At 39.0% G+C, this 18,392-nt stretch overlaps 2 protein-coding genes across 6 annotated transcripts in view; one reads left to right on the forward strand and one right to left on the reverse strand.

Annotated features, from left to right (window-relative positions):
• The window catches only part of RCHY1 (ring finger and CHY zinc finger domain containing 1), a 27,504-nt gene extending 16,770 nt beyond the window's left edge, over positions 1–10,734 (reverse strand). For both annotated transcript variants that reach the window (XR_003004392.1, XM_024754083.1), the window contains exons 1-4: positions 10,517–10,734; positions 5,657–5,776; positions 5,295–5,410; positions 429–507 (exon numbers count right to left, since the gene is read on the reverse strand). Coding sequence is in view for 1 of the 2 variants with exons in the window: in XM_024754083.1 (XP_024609851.1) it covers positions 429–507; positions 5,295–5,410; positions 5,657–5,776; positions 10,517–10,606 (405 nt within the window). In the remaining variant the exon portion in view is untranslated. The remainder of the gene's footprint in view (positions 1–428; positions 508–5,294; positions 5,411–5,656; positions 5,777–10,516) is intronic.
• Positions 10,735–10,747: 13 nt separating this feature from the next.
• The window catches only part of THAP6 (THAP domain containing 6), a 17,435-nt gene continuing 9,790 nt past the window's right edge, over positions 10,748–18,392 (forward strand). The window contains exons 1-5 of one of the 4 annotated variants that reach the window (XM_024754087.1): positions 10,812–10,841; positions 11,750–11,852; positions 12,696–12,800; positions 13,071–13,278; positions 16,635–16,760. In XM_024754087.1, coding sequence (XP_024609855.1) covers positions 13,114–13,278; positions 16,635–16,760 — 291 coding nt within the window. In that variant the 5' untranslated portion in view covers positions 10,812–10,841; positions 11,750–11,852; positions 12,696–12,800; positions 13,071–13,113. The other 3 variants (XM_024754086.1, XM_024754085.1, XM_024754088.1) reach the window with 3 other exon arrangements.

Below are 18,392 nucleotides of genomic sequence, written 5' to 3' on the forward strand. Positions count from 1 at the left end.
CAGGCCCAGCCGCTCTGCGGCATGTGGGATCTTCCCGGACCGGGACACGAACCCGCGTCCCCTGCATCAGCAGGCGGACTCTCAACCACTGCACCACCAGGGAAGCCCTCCTGTACCACGCTTTTTAAAAGCTATTCTTAATACCAGTATCGATAAGAATCCATAAGTCAATTTAGAAGTTGTCTACATTTTACTAATAACTGATGGAGGAAGTATTCTTACACACCATAGAGAAGAAACGGAATTGTAGATCAGATATTCTAAGGTGTATACTTTAGAATATCTACTTAATACTGCTGAAAAATAAAAAGCGACATGATTGTACTCGGTAATACCTGAAAATGAGCATGCTTTTAAACAAATTAGGATTTGAGCTGTTTTCAAAAACACTGTAATACTCTTTAAATCATGCAAACTGAATTATATACCTTGTGCTTTCCTTGGAGATTTACTGTGAGGCATAAGTTACATTTCAGACAGTGGAAAAAATCTTCCTTTGGACCAATCCTAAAAACAGCATGAAAAACAAACACATCTTTTACTACAGTGATAATCTGTTCATCATATATAAGTTTAGTTTCACTGTAAAGAAAGTTCAAACCACACTGAAGAAATGAGGTAAACCCCTACCTCCCCAACAGCATTCCCCAAATGTAAAAGCAGTATAAGCAGAATGGTACCTACTCTTCCATGTCTTTTTCTCCTATAAAATTGCCCATATATATATATATACAGACACACACACTTTGGGTTTTGTTTTTTTACATAGATGGATTCTTTCTATATATCCTGTTCTGCAACTTTCTGAAGAAAACAATTATTTCCTGAAGAGTATTCTATGTATGAATACATAGAACCACTTTATTCCTCTCTACAGTTTCATAATATTACATGGTATGGATATATCATAATTTTTAAATATTCTTTTATTGATATAATTTACCATCTTTAGTTAATACAATGATACAATAAATATCTGTATACAGACATCACTCAACCTACATGTTGATGACTTTTTATAAGATTCCTAAAAGTGAAACTATGGGGTCAGAGGGCATCGCATCATCAGTTCTGATGCTGCCAAACTGACCTCCAAAGACAGTACAGTTTATACTCCCACCAACAATGTGTGACAGCACCCATGTTCCCCACACCCTAGCCAACACTGGTTACTTATATGACAGACAAATTTGAAAAGTCTTTTTAATTTGCATTTCTCAAATGATGAGACAGGGAGCATATTTTAATGTTTATGAACCATTTGGATTTCTCCCGTGGATTGCCTGTTCATGTGCTTGGTTCATTTTTCTACTAGGGTATTTGTCTTTCATCAATTTTAAAGAGGTCTTTTTGGGACTCCCATGGTGGTCCAGTGGTTAAGGCTCCATGCTCCCAGTGCAGGGGGCCCAGGTTCAATCCCTGGTCAGGGAACTAGATCCCACATGCCACAACAAAGATCCCACACACGGCAACAAAGATCCTGTGTGCCGCAACTAGGGCCCAGCACAGCAAATACATAAATATTTTTTAAAAAGCTCTTTTTTTTAACTGAAGTATATACTTGATTTACAATATTATATTAGTTTCAAATATACAGCATAGTGATTCAGTATTTTCATAGAAGACTTCCCTGGTGGCACAGTGGTTGAGGATCTGCTGACCAATGCAGGGGACACGGGTTCGATCCCTGGTCCGGGAAGATCCCACATACCGTGGAGCAACTAAGCCTGTGCGCCACAACTACTGAGCCTGAGCTCTAGAGCTTGCGAGCCACAACTACTGAGCTCGCATGCTGCAAGTACTGAAGCCTGCTCACCTAGAGCCCGTGCTCCGCAACAAGAGAAGCCACAGTGAGAAGCCCACGCACCGCAGAGAAGAGTAGCCCCCACTCACCGCAACTAGAGAAAGCCCATGTATAGCAATGAAGACCCAAAGCAGCCAAAAATAAATAAAAATTTTTCATAGATTATACTCCATTTAAAGTTATTACAAAATAATGGCTATTATTTCCCTGTGCTATACAATATATCCTTGTTCCTTATCTATTTTATACATAGTAGTTTGCATCTCTTAATCCCTTACCCCTGTATCTTGCCCCTCCCCCCTTCTCTCTTCCCACTGGTATCCACTAGTTTGTTTTCTATATCTGTGAGTCTGTTTCTGTTTTGTTATATACATTCATTGTTTTATTTTTTAGATTCTACATATAAGTGATAACATACAGCATTTGTCTTTGTCCGGCTTTTCACTAAGCATAATACTCTAGGTCCACCCATGGCATTGCAAATGGCAGAATTTCATTCTTTTTCTGTGGCTGAGTAGTATTCCTCTGTGTGTGTGTGTGTGTGTGTGTGTGTGTGTGTGTGCGCGTGCGTGCGTGAGAGAGAGAGAGATACTGTTATGAACAGTACCACTTGGGGTGCATGTACCTTTTTAAATTAGTGTTTTCATTTTTATCGAATATGTACCCAAGAGTGGAATTGCATATAGTATCATATGGTAGTTCTACTTTTACTTTCTTTGAGGAACCTTATTTAAAGGAGCTCTTCACATATCTTGGGTATTAATCTTTTTCACTTGCATATGTTACAATTATTTTTCTGGTATGTCATCTTTTTTTTACATCTTTTATTATACAGTCATTTTAATTCTTATGACGTATTTCCCTTTATGCTTTATGCTTCTGCCTCTGCTTGAAAAGACTTTTGAAACCTATAGGTCATGAACATATTCCTCTATATACTTCTAATACTATGGCTTATAATTTTTATATTTTTCTTTCATCCATTTGAAATGTACTAGGTATGGTAAAGGTGAGATTGCTAGTTGTCCCCAAATTTCTCTTATACCTCTTCTTGCACAACAACAGAACATTTAGCTAGGCACAGGGCTGCCAGAATAAAAACTATTTTCTAACTTCTCTGAAGGTATGAACAGAAAAGACAAATGAAAATTCTGTCTCATGCCCTTAGGAGAAAAGGGTATACCTTCCATTCACCTATTTCCCCCTTTCCACTGATATATCAGAATATGGACTCTTCTAAACTATGTAGGCAAGAAAATATCTTATGATGGCAAAAAAATAAGAGGAACCTGGACTTCTGTTTAATTAACTACATGGTTCAGACTTTTCCGTAAGAAACATAAACGTCTACCTTTTTTGAAGCACTTGTTATTTAGAGTTTCTGTCACAACATGCTAAAACCATATTCTAATGAATGCACAGTTTTAGTAATCAATTTTTTGTTCGCAAATGGATACACAATTTTCCTAATTCCCTTTCCCCTGATCTGAAATGCCACTTTTGTTATAAATTCATATGTATAAATATGTGAATGTACACACACACACACACACACACACACACACACACTCACAAACACACTGTTCTTCCCTTTATCTATTTGTCTATTCCTGTACAAAGAACACACCATTTGAATTACTCTAACTTTATCATGTTTTGATTATGTGGAAAGGCAACCCCCTCCTTGTTATTCTTCCTTTTCAAAATCTGCTTAGCTACGTGAATTTTCTCTTCCAGGTGAAATTTAGAATCAGCCTGTCAAATTCCACAGGTAAAACCCTGCAGGGAGGCTTCCACTACTGCCCGAGACAGAATAAGAGAGACTGGATCTACCCTCCTGCCTAAAACCACCACCACAAAACCCAAACAAAATATATGAAACAAGTTTCACTGAACATCAGGCAATGAAGGACAGTGATCTGTGAGATACAGGAAGCAAATTAAGTGAGCCCTACAATTGCCCCAGTTTACTGCTTAGAGCACTTCCAGGCCAAACAAGTTGAAGGAAGTAGGGCAGAGTCAAAAAGACTTCCTGACTGAGAAGATGGCTGGAGTTCACAGGACAGAGTACCAGAGAGGACAGAGCTGCACAGGGGAGCCCCCTCAGGTATTTGGCAGGATACACATCAGTGCATCCATGTGAGGAATCTACCCAAGGCCAGAGAGAGAACCATCCAAGAGAACTAGAAGGAACAGTGCTCAGCACTCAGACATGGCCAGGATCAGTGTTTACTCCCATCAGCCAGACTGGAAAACCTTAGAACTCATGGGATACTGGGTAGAGTACTCAGGAAGGTACTGAGTAATACCTCAGTAGTGAGGAATAATTATTCCTAGGATAAGCACATCTCCAGATCCATCTAACAAATTAAAAAAGCAAGTCCCAGAAGTACCAAACTGTTTCCAAGTAACTTAACTGCATCTCAAAATAAAGCTCACGAAGATTTGTAGGAATATGAAAATATCCCAACAAGGTAAAAATCACAATGTCTGGTATCCAACAATGACCAGTAACACAAAGCAGCAGGAAAACCCAACCAAAAAATAATAATCCATCAATCAGAATCAATCCAGACCTGACAAAGATGTTAGAATTAGCAGAGAACATTAAACCAATTATTATTACTATATTCCACACGTTCAAAGAGTATAGACATGAAAGATATAAAAAAGACCCAAATCAAACTTCTAGAGTTAAAAACTAGAAAAGGTTGTTTGCTTATGATTGGTACATCTTTTGGTATGTTTGTTATCCTTCCTTAAAAACAACTACATAAAAGAAAAGAAAGCGATTTAAAATTCTCCAGTGGGATCAAGGAGAAAGGATTAACATAGAATACTTATGAGCTCCAGCAGTATTGGTAACATTCTATTTCTTAAAATGAGTGGCTTGCTGTATTAGTATACTTTAAAACATACACGTTACATATATGCTTATGTATACATCTAACACTTCAGGATTCTTAGAAAGAAAAAAATTCCTATATACCAACATGTCACTAGTACCTTGTCAGTGGGTGATTGGACTTCAGGCTGTTTTATCAATACTTTCATTCTTTCTACTTTTCTGTATTTTCCAATTTTTAAGTCTGTAGTGATTTTATCAAAACTTTTGACAATTTTTTTTAAACTAATCTTCAAAAAGGAAAAAAAATCTACCCTTATTTTTACCTTCGTTGCCTACAAAACACTTCATATAAAAGCATATTTTCTACCCCAAAGTTAAAATTTAAATAGGCACACAATTGTTGATGGCCTAGTTAAATGATGAAGGCATGAAGAAACTTTAGAATGGAAATATTTTTTATCTTGATTTGTGTTGGTAGTAACACAGTATATATATTTGTCAAAAGTTACTGAACTAGACACTTAAAATGAATGCATTTTATAAGATGTATCAATAATTATATTCCAACTAAGTTGATTTTAAAAACTACTATTACTCAGATATATCAGAAGCAATTAGAAAAGAATAGTTTACATACAGTACCTACAAATTCCACAGTTTTCACAATGATACTGTTTCTTGTCTTTGTCAAACAGATGGCACATACTGCAATAATATTCTCCAAACAATGTGCTACATTCTTCACAAGTCTGTTGTGCCTAAAAAAAAACACATGTAACTAAAAAATTAGAGTTTACCAAAACATTTTGAATTACTAAATATCCAGAATTTTTATTAATGTACACGCAGTTTTATCTTTACAAGTTTTTATACACTGAAATCCAAGATAAGGCTTTAAGAGCTAAAGAAGTCATACTGGCAATACTCTTGATTAAATTTTTAAAACCACCTTAGGATAATTTTTTTTAAAAGAAAGAAAATAGAAATTTGTGATAAAATCTTACACGTTGGATTTTTTCACAGTTTATGCACTGCACTTCCTTTACTTTAAAGCGATCTAGCAGATGATCTTCATTGTTATCATGACACAACCGGCAAGAATAAAGCTTGTCACAGCATGGTGCCTAATCCCCAAGGGAGAAAAACAGTTATAAGAAGCAAGAAAAGACAAGTTTGCAATGCAAAAAGAAATTTCCTTCCTCCTCCTCCTTGGAACAAGGTCAAAAGATTACAACCAATAGATCATTTGGTAAACTGACACTAAACATGACATTTCACTGTTTTTCCTTCAACATCTACACTTCTGTGTCAAGCTGAACACAACCTTGTAGTTAAAGACAGAAGAACTGTGAAGGATGGAAGTCCCTAGATTGCAAAACTAATCCCACAATACCCTAAACTCATTCTCAGCCTAAATGGCACGCAGGCAATTTCTACTTAAGACATTCCAGATAAATTCATTTACCAACTTCAAACCCGAAGCATTAAATACTATAAAGATTATATTTTAGTCCTCTTAAGTTTACTAACCATCAGCTATGTATCTGATACTTTAGAAGATGCAATAAACGTAAAAGACAGTCCTTGTTTTCAAGAGAAGCAAACACTGCCAGTTGTCCAACAAAATCTACTGTCTCCTTCTTCCCGGGCACATGACTGCCCAGCTATACTACAGTTTCCTTGCTGTTACCTGTGACCAAATGACTAAGTTCTTACAAACAGAATACACACGGAAGAAATCAGTGCCACTCCTGGGCCTGCGTATTAAGAAACTGGGCATGCCTCCTCCTCCATAGCAAAATAATACAATGGAAAAAACCTGTCCCTAGGATAATCATGTGAAACAGAGCCTCATTACCAAACTGGATCATTCACCTTGAATTGTTAGGTGAGAAGAAATAGACTCTTTATTCTTTAACTCACATTACTACTGGGTCTTTTTGTAGACCTTACCCTAACTAGTACATGGAGAAGTCTGCAGGCCAGTAAGCTAACCTGATACTTTCCAGTACACTGTGACCTTTCATATCCTCTCATTTCTGAAGACTTCCTGTGCCATGACTTCCCATAACATAGCTCATTCTTTTCTTATTTTAACACTCAACTGGCTCCTTTTCTTTCCAATATTACTCTTGTCCTAAATCTTAGTTATCTGCACATCCAACAGTGATAATCCCTCCAATACCCTGAACTCTCAGTTCCCTTTCTCACTTCCAATGGCCTTGTCCTCCAACCCTCCTCAGCCTCCATATTCTCAGTCATGCCACAAAACAGCGGTTCTCAAACATTGTGGTCTCAACCCCTTACATATAGTCTTAAAAATTATGTTGGATCCCAAAGAGCTTTTGTTTCTGTGAAATTATATCTATTGACACCTACCATATTATAAATTAAAACTTACAGGTTTTAAAAACATTACTTATTTTTAAAATGATAGCAACAAACCAATTACATGTTAACATAAATAACACATTTTAATGAAAAACAGCTATATTTCCCCCCAAAATAGGTAGCTTCTCATATGTGCTTCTGCATTCACACAGTTTTGGCTGAAGTATATGAAGAAATTTTGGGCTCACACAAATATGTAGTTGGAAAAGGGAGGGGTATTTTAACACCCTTCTTAGAAAATTATGGATATTCTTCTGATACGACACCAAAACTCAACAAATCTTAAGAACAGGTAGTCGCAACATGAAATCTGAAACTAATCAGTGAACTTTTCTCCCTTCCATTGATCTATCTTGCATTTTGAATGGACCTTTTATCTACCCACTGGTCATTTGGAAAATATCAGTTCACTGAATTATGTAGCTCTTCCCCATGTTCCCACATTTCACATGCAATATCAAAAAATCACATTTGTTAACATCACTAACCATCTTAACAGAAAAATAAGTATTGTGAAGCTTTCAAGTGGCTAACAGTGGCTAACACAGGTTTTCCAAAACTCTAATTTCATGAAATCTTGAATTTTATCACTGCTGATTGTTTTCCTTGCAATGACAGTCTCACTTCCCTCCTAGTGGAGAAAATGTCCAGCAAATACTCAAGTCTGAATAATCATAGTTCAAGTAAAAAAATGTCCCATTAAAAAAGAAACTCGTTCAGTTCATAATCCAATTGCACAGAGCTTTTCCTCATAACAAGCACCTAATGTAAGTCTGCAAAAGTGCCTGATGAAAACATCCCATTTCAAACATACAAAAAGACATGTATTCAATGGTTGGTATTTTATACAATTAATAATTTTACTGCTTTAATTCTATCAATGACATTCTTAAGTGAAACTGGATTTTTTTTTTAACTATAGGTTTAGTACAGTTCGGTGCCATTGCCTTGATTCACGTTAAGGTGCTAGCAGTTTTAGTCATTAGTTTCACACATGCTAAAAAAGACAATAATGTCTTGGCAGTATAAAGTAGTCTTCTAATGGGCCTCAGGAATTCCCAGGGGTCCAATCACCCACACTTTAAGAACCATTGCTTAGAACAAGAACTGAATCCTGTTTGTATCTTAATTTCAAGCATTAAATTCTCTCACCACTACCTCCTCCTTTTCCAACTAATTCCACTTCTTCCCTTGCACACACCCTAGTTCGTTCCTTCTCTATTTACATACTCACCTACCCAGAGCCCCAACTCTGGTTAAATCCAATTCTCTCCTACTCAACCTGCATAGGAACACCTAAATATGGCTCAAGCAAAAGCACCACCACACTGGCTGTTCTCACGTTTAAGTCATAACCCCTAATAGAAAGTGGGGTCTTACTACCATGTTTCCCTAGTCAATTCCTTCTTCATTCTTCCACGGTCTAGGACCGAACACCTAGATGATTATTTCATATCTTCTCCTCTCTCTTCAAACCTCAAAAACCTCTTCTTCCTGCTACACTCTTGCTTATTTCACTATGAAAACAGAAATAATCAAATGAGAACATTCTCCCACAAACTCTGTCAACCTACTTGCAAATGTACCTCACACCGTCTGTCCTTCTGTTACAGTCTACAGTCCACATTTTTATCTAAGGCCAACTCCTCTCTTTGTACACTGGATCCCATCTTCAGTTTGGTTACTCAAAGACAGGGCTCCTACAGTTTTCCCTCTTCCTCCTGCATGATAAACATTCTCATTTTGGGGGGTCACCTCTAAGAATATACATACATGCTGCAACACCTCCCATCTTTCCCTCCCATGGGGGAAAAAAAAATCCGATGATCCCACATCTCCCAACAACCACAGCCTCAATTTTTTTTTTTTTGCTGTCTTTTACAGCAAAACTCCAACAATTGTCTATAAAGGCTATGTCCATTTCCACTAATCCCATTCTCTCTCGAATCCACTCCAATCACACTCTGTCCCAACCTCTCCACAGAAACTTTTCTCCTCAAGATCGCCAGTGACCTCCTCCTTGCCAAATTTAAAGGCAAACAGCAGCTTTTAATTTAGTTGATTACTTCCTCCTTAAAACTTTTCACTTGGTCTCTGGTATTTAAGGGAAGGGAGGGGGGCAAAAAAGCATTCGATACTCAGGGTCAACTACCTGAGTGCTATGAAACATGGAGGTATTTGTGTGACTTCTTGGGGGGTGAGGAGGAGGAGGATGTTGAATTCAGTTTTAGACCTGAAGTTTGAAACTCTAACACATCTCAATGGAAATGGAATCATACGGATAGCACTCACTCTCCTTAAACAACACCTGGTGAATGACCACCTTTGAAAGAGCTTTATCCAGTGCAGTGGAGGAATGGTCACCAAACCACCGACTACAAAAAAGGCTTTAGGTTATCCTTACAGGCCTCATGCTTTTTTATGAAACAGGAACTTCTATCACCCATATTTTATATGTGGGGCATTAACCAGTAGTTTTCTCAAAAGTACTGAGTTATCGGGCTTCCCTGGTGGCGCAGTGGTTGAGAGTCCGCCTGCCAATGCAGTGGACACGGGTTCGTGCCCCGGTCCGGGAAGATCCCACATCCCGCGGAGCGGCTGGGCCTGTGAGCCATGGCCGCTGAGCCTGCACGTCCGGAGCCTGTGCTCCGCAACGGGAGACGCCACAACAGTGCGAGGCCCGCGTACCGCAAAAAAAAAAAAAAAAGTACTGAGTTATCAAAGAGCAGAGCTAAAATTTGGGGGGTAGGGCTGTGGGACTCCAAAGCTCAAGCTTTCTAAGCAAAATCTTTAAACCGCTTCTTGCAAGAAAAATTAATGAACTTTAATTGGACGGGTGCGAACTTTTAAAACTCTAGATTGACTAGGAATTTTTCTCAAACAGCTAAAGTAACAGTATATGCATACTAGACACTCTCCTACACATAATTCCCTATTTTGTGGCAATTACATAACTGTCTTCCTATTACACACATACGTTTCCTCCTTGGCAGGCTTAGGCATACTCACTGACTCTAAAACGAAACTGGCAAGCTGTAAAACTTACTTACGACAGGAGATGAAATCGTATTCGGATTCTAAACCTGCTTACCCCTCTTCTCTTATTTCATCACACACCTGAAAGTTATCCTGGAGAAAAGCCGGCACAGGCCTGAGGCTGCCTCAGTCTACTTCCAGCAGCGAAAGACTAAAGAAATGAACCCACCGATAAACTAACCAATGTGCAAGGCCAGGCTCTTCCCAAGCAAGACGAACTTTGCTCGCAAACCACAACACAAGAGAGTAAGTGGGGCCTGTGGTCGCCTTGCCATAAACGTTCTCTACAGCAGGAACCCAGTAAGAGGGGAAGGTATCCTGACAACAGCTTAACCTCAAACTTCAGCCCAAAAGCCTAAAACCGCCCTGCCTGCCCACCCCGCCCCCAGCCCAGCCCGGCGGAAGCTCGTAGGGGAAGAGCCCACAGAAGTCCTCACCTTCAGGAGACATCCTCTGTCATAGTGCTCGCAGCCCCGCCGCCCTTGCGCTTGCCCGCGGGCGCCGTCTTCCAGCGCCAAGGCCGCCATCTCCTCCACCTCCCCTCAAATTCCACGGACCCTTCCCCCAGGACGAAAGCTACGTCCTGAGAAGCATCTCAGCTCTACCCAACTCCCTGCCGGGTACAGCTCCCACCGGAACCAAGATGGCGGCTGGGCACGTGACCCGGGGCAGCCGGATTTCCGGTTCCCGAGCTGACGGGACGGAAGCGAGGGGAAGCGCAATCTCTGTAGTCTGCGTTAGTCGCTGCCTTCGCTGCAAATGGTAATGACTCTTAGGTTGCCTCCCCTTTTCCCCCTTTCGCTACCCGCCCACACCCTGGGCGTGGTTCGGGACGAGCAGGAAAGCCCCTGAGGAAGGGCCGCTCTCCGGCCGCATCCGCACTTGTGACAGGGCGGCCCCTCCCTCTCCCGGCGGCGGCCGAAGCCTCGAGAAAGGGGCCGAGCTCGGCCCGGCCTCCTGGCTCTGAGCGGGTCCGGCGCGTGCTCCGCCGGCAGGTAGGCGCCCAGGCGCTTCTCAGCGCCCAGAGCTCCTCTTCTCCTTTACTTCCTCTTCATTCCTTCAGTATATATCCTAACATTTACTTTGTGCCAGTCAGCAGCCACGCCGTGGGGACAAAAGTGAGAAAAAACACACGCCCCACCGTGCCCTCAGGGAGCTCACAGACTGGTGCCGAGAAAGACGTGCATCGGGGACTCTGAAATAAATGGAGGATTACAGCTTTGAGAAGTGCTAGGAAGGAGATGTGTGTGTTCCCCGAGAGCTAATCCTAGAGAGGATCTGACTTAATCTGGCTGTCAGGGAAGGTTTCCCTGGGGAAGCAACGCTTGAGCTGGGAGCTCAGCCTAGGTTAGGGTGCCAGGAGGAGTCAGTGTGCCAAGGCGTGGTGGCGAGGGAACATGGTGCCTGTACGAAGCGGTGGAAGGGACATGTACCGGCCTCCTAAATGGAAATCGGGCGCCTCTGTGCATCGCTAAATATGACTTGCCTTATTAAAGAAGCCAAACCCCTAGAAAATTGTATGAGCAGAGCTGCAGATTTTGCAAGAAAATATTTCCCTTTGGCTTTCTAGCATGATTTCATGTTACCTAGAACATACTGGAAGGTACCGGGAAAGGTAACTGTGTTACCCTTAGCTTTGGAGTTAACTAACCCTTTTAATTTTCTTTCAGTTCTGGTATGAGTTGCTAAAACCATGGTGAAATGTTGCTCGGCCATTGGATGTGCTTCTCGCTGTTTACCAAATTCCAAGCTAAAAGGACTGACATTTCACGTGTAAGATTCTGCTGTAGTTAAGCCAAGTACTTCTGACGAAAAAGCAAAAGATAGTTCTACTTAAATCATCAGTTTTGCAGCCAAATGCTGTACCCCTGAGCTGTACACCCTAGAAGTTCAATTTTGAACTTTAGTTCTCAGGTTCTTTTTAAATAGCCTTTTGAGTTGAATTTGAAATGACAGTGATCCTTTTACACTTTTATCATTTCCTTTAGAAGCTTAAGATACCTGCAAAGGTATCACAGGCTGATTATCAAAACTATCATCAACCTCATTTTTGCTAATATTATTACTTTGTATTTTAACATACCTCCTAAGAAGTTCAGTGTTGTTTACGTATAGTTTACAATCCGAAGGATCTTTGCCTAAATATATTCTGTCCTTTAGAAATAGATCAAGCCTATGTTGTAGAGAAAAAATATAAATTACAAGTTCAGGATGGTTCTGAACCAAATTACAACCAAGATCGTCCTAATTTAAAATTTTAGTCGTTCTTCTGACAGAATAGGAAAGAAGGAGCGATAAGATTTAATAATTATGCATTTGCTAAAGGTTTATTTTGCTGCTTTTGGGCCAGACACTGTGCTGTGTGCCAGAGAAAGACCTGCTAACTACTTTGCTAGGTATAAGGAAATCAAAAATGAGTATGTGTACCCTACCGTATTCCAAAAAGGATTTGAACCAGCTGGAAAAATTGGAAAAGACATGGTTATTGGCCTCCAGATCTCAAAGTAATTCTGATCTCCAGAATTCCAAACTCTGCAGGTGTTCTCTGCATTCATTCACTAAGCATTTATACCCCTGTTTTGTATCTGTACTAAGCAATTTTTTTGATGCTGACAGAAGAATGAAAGTACAAGTGTCTCTGTTCATCTGGGATAAATTCCTCAGATAGGAAGAGGCCCAAGTGATATTCTTTATCATCTACAGATGAAGAAAAACCTTCAGGTGTGGATCTTACTAAAAGGTGTTAAATGTCTTTTGAAACTTTTCTTCTTTATAATGTGAGAAAGATGTAAATGAGGGCCATATGCCTGCAGCATGTTGGGTAGAAAAATCTGACTATGAAAACTGAAAGTTAAGAAAGTATGAGTCATGATGGTTTCCTCAATATTCCAGTTCCCAAGAGTAATAGCAAGAATCAGTTTAGGCACAGCCTTAATTCAAGTATATATCTATAGTGCTGAATTTTAAAATACTTCTTGTATGTTTTTCTAGATTCCCCACAGATGAAAACGTCAAAAGAAAATGGGTATTAGCGATGAAAAGACTTGATGTGAATGCTGTAGACATTTGGGAGCCTAAAAAAGGAGATGTGTTGTGTTCAAGGCACTTTAAGAAGACAGATTTTGACAGAAGTACTCCAAATATTAAACTGAAACCTGGAGTCATACCTTCTATCTTTGATTCCCCATCTCACTCACAGGTTTGTTCATGACATACTGCTTACCATCATTACCCACTTTTTTTTTTTTTTTTTTTTTTTTTTTGTGGTACGCGGGCCTCTCACTGTTGCGGCCTCTCCCTTGGCGGAGCGCAGGCTCCAGACGCGCAGGCCCAGCGGCCATGGCTCACGGGCCCAGCCGCTCCGCGGCATGTGGGATCCTCCCGGACCGGGGCACGAACGCGTGTCCCCTGCATCGGCAGGCGGACTCTCAACCACTGCGCCACCAGGGAAGCCCCATTACCCACTTTTTATGGTACTATTTAAGAAACTTCACCACACTTGCTACCATTTTTGTTGTTTGCTTATTAATTTGAAGCCCATTCTTTAAGTTTTTAGGTTTGTAAACTGCTTAAGCTTTTGTAATGAGTAGTAGAAGAATTTTACCAGAATCCACTCAGAAATATCTGTATATTATTAAGGTTTGGTGAAGCAGGCTACCTTAGGAGTTGGTATAGCTCAAGATTCGTGTCTGAAAACTGGAGGAACATGAGAGGGTTGAACTGGAGTTCCAAGGTGGCAGTGCTCCTCACACTGCAGCAGAAGTCAAGAGCAGAGCCTCTGACAGCCCCAAAGTATACTTTTAGAGCCACACACACACATTCAAGCTTAAAGCCTAGGTAGGACTAGAAGGTAGAAAACCAAAACAGGAGAAGGAAAGAAGAGAGGTCAGAAAAAGACAATTAAACAATTGTTGAAGTAAACTCTGGTTGAATTCTGTGTTTTTTCCTCAATGATGTTAGTGCCGTGGGTGGGCTGCTTCACCCTCACTATCTCACTTGACTTCGTATGCCTGAAAGTGTATTCGTGTCCAGAAACTATAGAGACTGACTGATTCCAATGTGGAGAAGTCAGGGAGAGCCTGTGGGTTCCCACAACAATAATCGTGAACCTCCATTGAAAGGTGTCTCCTTCCTGACAGCTGGAAACGAGGAAAGTAGTCTAGAAGAGTGCCTGCTTCCAGGTGGTCTGGGTCACGTTTGCGGGTGTTCATATTGCAGTACCTGAGCTATCCGGTGGAGACTGCCTCACTTTCTTCCATATTAATAAGTGTACAGTATCTTGTGCAATTTGCTCTCAAGGGTTTGTTTCCTATAGCAGGGAGTCATCTGTACTGTTAGGAGGACCTTAAGAAATATGGACATACTAAATCAAATAAACCATAAATTACTAACTTTGAAAAACTATTTCCTAATAACAAGTAAATTTTTTATTATAGGAAATTATATGATACCATCAAAAAGAAAATTAAAATTAACAATAATCATGTAATCCAGAAATAATACTGTTAACACTCTGATGTGTATCTTTCCAGTCATTTGTATGTGTATGTTTGTATATAAATTCATCTATATATATTCTTACAAAATAGAATTATACTGTATATCCTTTTTATTTTTTGCTTCACTCTTTCGTTCTTTCAACATTCTTATAGTGCTGGCTGTGTGCCAGGCACTATTCTAAGCACTTTACATATAAACTCTTATAGTCCTCAAAACAACCATAAAAGTTAAATACTATTATTATTCGCATTTAACCACTTGAGAAAACTTAGGCTCAGAAAGCTGGAATACATTCCCCAAGTCGCACTGCTGTTAAATGGTAGAGGCTGGATATGAACCCAGGCATTTTGGCTCCAAAGTTTACTCTTAACTACTGTTTTCCATGATGTTAAACATTTTTCCACAAGGAGACTTCCCTGGTGGTCCACTGGTTAAGACTCCACGCTTCCACTGCAGGGGCACAGGTTCGATCCCTGATCAGATCCCGCAAGCCATGTGGCATGGCGAAAAGAAAAAAAAAAAAAAAAGACACAAGGACAGTGTGACAAATGTCCTCCTAAAAATATATATTTTTTCCACAACAATGGCTTTCAAACTTTAGTCTACATAAGTATTATCCAGGGAGCTTGCTTAAAATGCAGAATCCTGTGCCCCTCTCCCAAAGAATTTGATTCAGCAAGTTTGGTTTGGAGTCTAGGAATCTGCACTTTTTAACAAGCACCCCGCATGATTGTGTTGCAGCTCAAGGGATCACGTTTTTAAGAGGAACCTATATGGAACATCAATTTTTAAACTAAACTTTATAGTGAAGTCAACATATATAAAGGCCCACCATAAAGCTTATACCAATCTGCTTACCTACTAGTTATGCATAAAAGTGTCTGTTCCCCCTAATCCTCAATGTAAGTTGTGATTTTAATCTTTGGTAAAATTGATAGGCAAAAATGGCATCTTACTGTTTTAATTTATCTCTGAATATTAGAAAATGATTATTTCTAATATGAATATTAGAAAATGTGTTTCTGCATTTTTTCATATGTTTATTAGACGTTTTTATTTCTTATGTGAATCACTTATTCAGGTCCTCTTCTATTTTCGTCTTTTTCTAAGCTGGTTTGGAACAACACTAGGTATTGAGGCTATGAATCATTTAACTGCCATCTATGTTGCAGTTACTTTTTGTTATTTGTCTTTAGCTCACATTATGGGGTTGTTTTGTTTTGTTTTGTTTTGTTTGAAATTCAGACTTTTTTTGAGTAGTCCTATATTTTCTCTTGTGCTATCTGACTTTAGCCTTTAAGATTATGTAAATATTTCCCATGTATTTTTCTACTTCCTCATTGTTTTCATTCTTACATAAATTTTCAGTATATAGAATTTCATTTTGACTTATACATAAAGGATATAACTGTTTTTCATAATTAGTTCATTTTTTCATGATTTATAGCCTTTCTCCACTTATTTAGAATGACACTTTTTATCCTAAAGGCTTTTATCTACATGATATATTCAGATTTTTCTAAGAGAGTAGTACACTTTTTAAACTATTGTTACTGAGTAGGGTATTTTTAATACTTTGTAGGGTATATCTTCCCTCATTGTCACTCTTTTTCCTTTTTTTTCCCAGAAAAATTCATGTTTCCAGATCAACTTTAGAGTTACTTTGGGGAAGTTCCTTTAAAGTACTCTCAGTAAATTTAAATTGTACTGATTTTTTTTTTTTTTTTTTGCAGTACACAGGCCTCTCACTGTTGTGGGCTCTCCCGTTGCGGAGCACAGGCTCCGAATGCGCAGGCTCAGCGGCCATGGCTCAGGGGCCCAGCCGTTCCGCAGCATGTGGGATCCTCCTGGACTGGGGCACAAACCCGTGTCCCCTGCATCGACAGGTGGACTCCCAACCACTGCGCCACCAGGGAAGCCCCTAACTTTTACTGACTTTTAAAAGCAATTTCCAGAAAAAGAAATATATTAATTTTACTACATACAGTTAAGAAGGTTAAAATTTTTCAAAAGGACAGAAAATCTACAATGATTGTTATTAACTATTCTTAACAGGGGAAAAGAGAAAATCTTCATTGTAGGAAAAACTTCACCCTCAAAGCCCTTCCAGTCACAAACCACAATCACCAGCTTGTTGGTGCTTCCTCGTGTATCGAAGAATTCCAGTCCCAGTTCATTTTTGTAAGTAAAATTACTTACTGGGCTAATGTTAATATTATTAAGATGACCATGTCCTCTCTCTTAGGATTAAGTTTTCAAAATCTTATTGAAAAACTAGGAGTTTAGGTGTTTGAGATTTTTTTTTAATATGTAATATCCAGAAATATTGCTTCCCAGGGGCATTATAATTTATATATTTGCAATAACGATCTACAGGTAGTTAATCTTTTGTTACATAGTTCAAAGAGTGCTTTCACAAGGATATTTCAACCAATAAAATGCAATAATTAATTCCTCCCTATAGGTACTATAGTTTCTATATGGAAATATCTAATTTAAAAAATAGTATGTCTTTAGGTTTTCTTAAAGGACAGTCGTACACACACATTATTGAAGCTTTATTCATCTCATTGCCTGTTGATGTTAGAACCAGGCCTGGAATCCAGATCTGTTTTACTGTCTTGATTACTATAGCTTTATAATAATTCTTGAAATAAGACAGTGTTAACCTTCCAACTTTGTTCTTTTTCAAAGTTGTTTTGGATATTCTGAGTCCTTTGCATGTTCATATGAATTTTAGAATTACTTTATAAATTTCTACAAAAATCCTGCTGGAGTTTTGACTGGGATTATGTTGAACCTACAGATCTACTTGGGAAGAACTGACATCTTAATAAGACTATTTTATGTCTTCCAGCCCATGAATTCATTGTATCACATCATTTATTTTGACCTTGAAATTCTCTCAGCAGTGTTTTGTAGTTTTCAGTATACAGGTCTTTCACTCCTTTTATCAGATTTATCCCTAAATATTTTATATATTTGGATGCTGTTATAGACAGTGTTTTTATTTACTGTTGAAGTGGGGAAATAAATTTTTTTTTACTTTTTTATTTTATTTTTTTATACAGTAGGTTCTTAATAGTCATCAATTTTATACACATCAGTGTATACATGTCAATCCCAATCTCCCAATTCATCACACCACCACCACCCCTACACTTTCCCCGCTTGGTGTCCATACGTTTGTTCTCTACATCTGTGTCTCAACTTCTGCCCTGCAAACCGGTTCATCTGTACCATTTTTCTAGGTTCCACATATTTGCGTTAATATAGGATATTTGTTTTTCTCTTTCTGACTTCCTTCACTCTGTATGACAGTCTCTAGAACCATCCACATCTCAACAAATGACCAAATTCCATTCCTTTTTATGGCTGAGTAATATTCCATTGTATATATATACCACATCTTCTTTATCCATTCGTCTGTCGATGGGCATTTAGGTTGCTTCCATGACCTGGCCATTGTAAATAGTGTTGCAATGAACATTGGGGTGCATGTGTCTTCTTGAATTATGGTTTTTTCTAGGTATATGTCCAGTAGTGGGATTGCTGGATCATATGTTAATTCTATTTTTAGTTTTTTAAGGACCCCCATAACTGTTCTCCATAGTGGCTGTATCAATTTACATTCCCACCAACAATGGTAGTATAGTCATTTTCACCATATTGATTCTTGCAATCCAAGGACATGTTGTATCTCTCCATCTGTTGGTATCATCTTTAATTTCTTTCATCAGTGTCTTATAGTTTTCTGCATACACGTCTTTTGTCTCTTTAGGTAGGTTTACTACTAGGTATTTTATTCTTTTT

The sequence above is a fragment of the Neophocaena asiaeorientalis genome, unplaced genomic scaffold, assembly GCF_003031525.2.
Source record: "Neophocaena asiaeorientalis asiaeorientalis breed wild unplaced genomic scaffold, Neophocaena_asiaeorientalis_V1.1 scaffold148, whole genome shotgun sequence".
Classification (NCBI taxonomy): domain Eukaryota; kingdom Metazoa; phylum Chordata; class Mammalia; order Artiodactyla; family Phocoenidae; genus Neophocaena; species Neophocaena asiaeorientalis.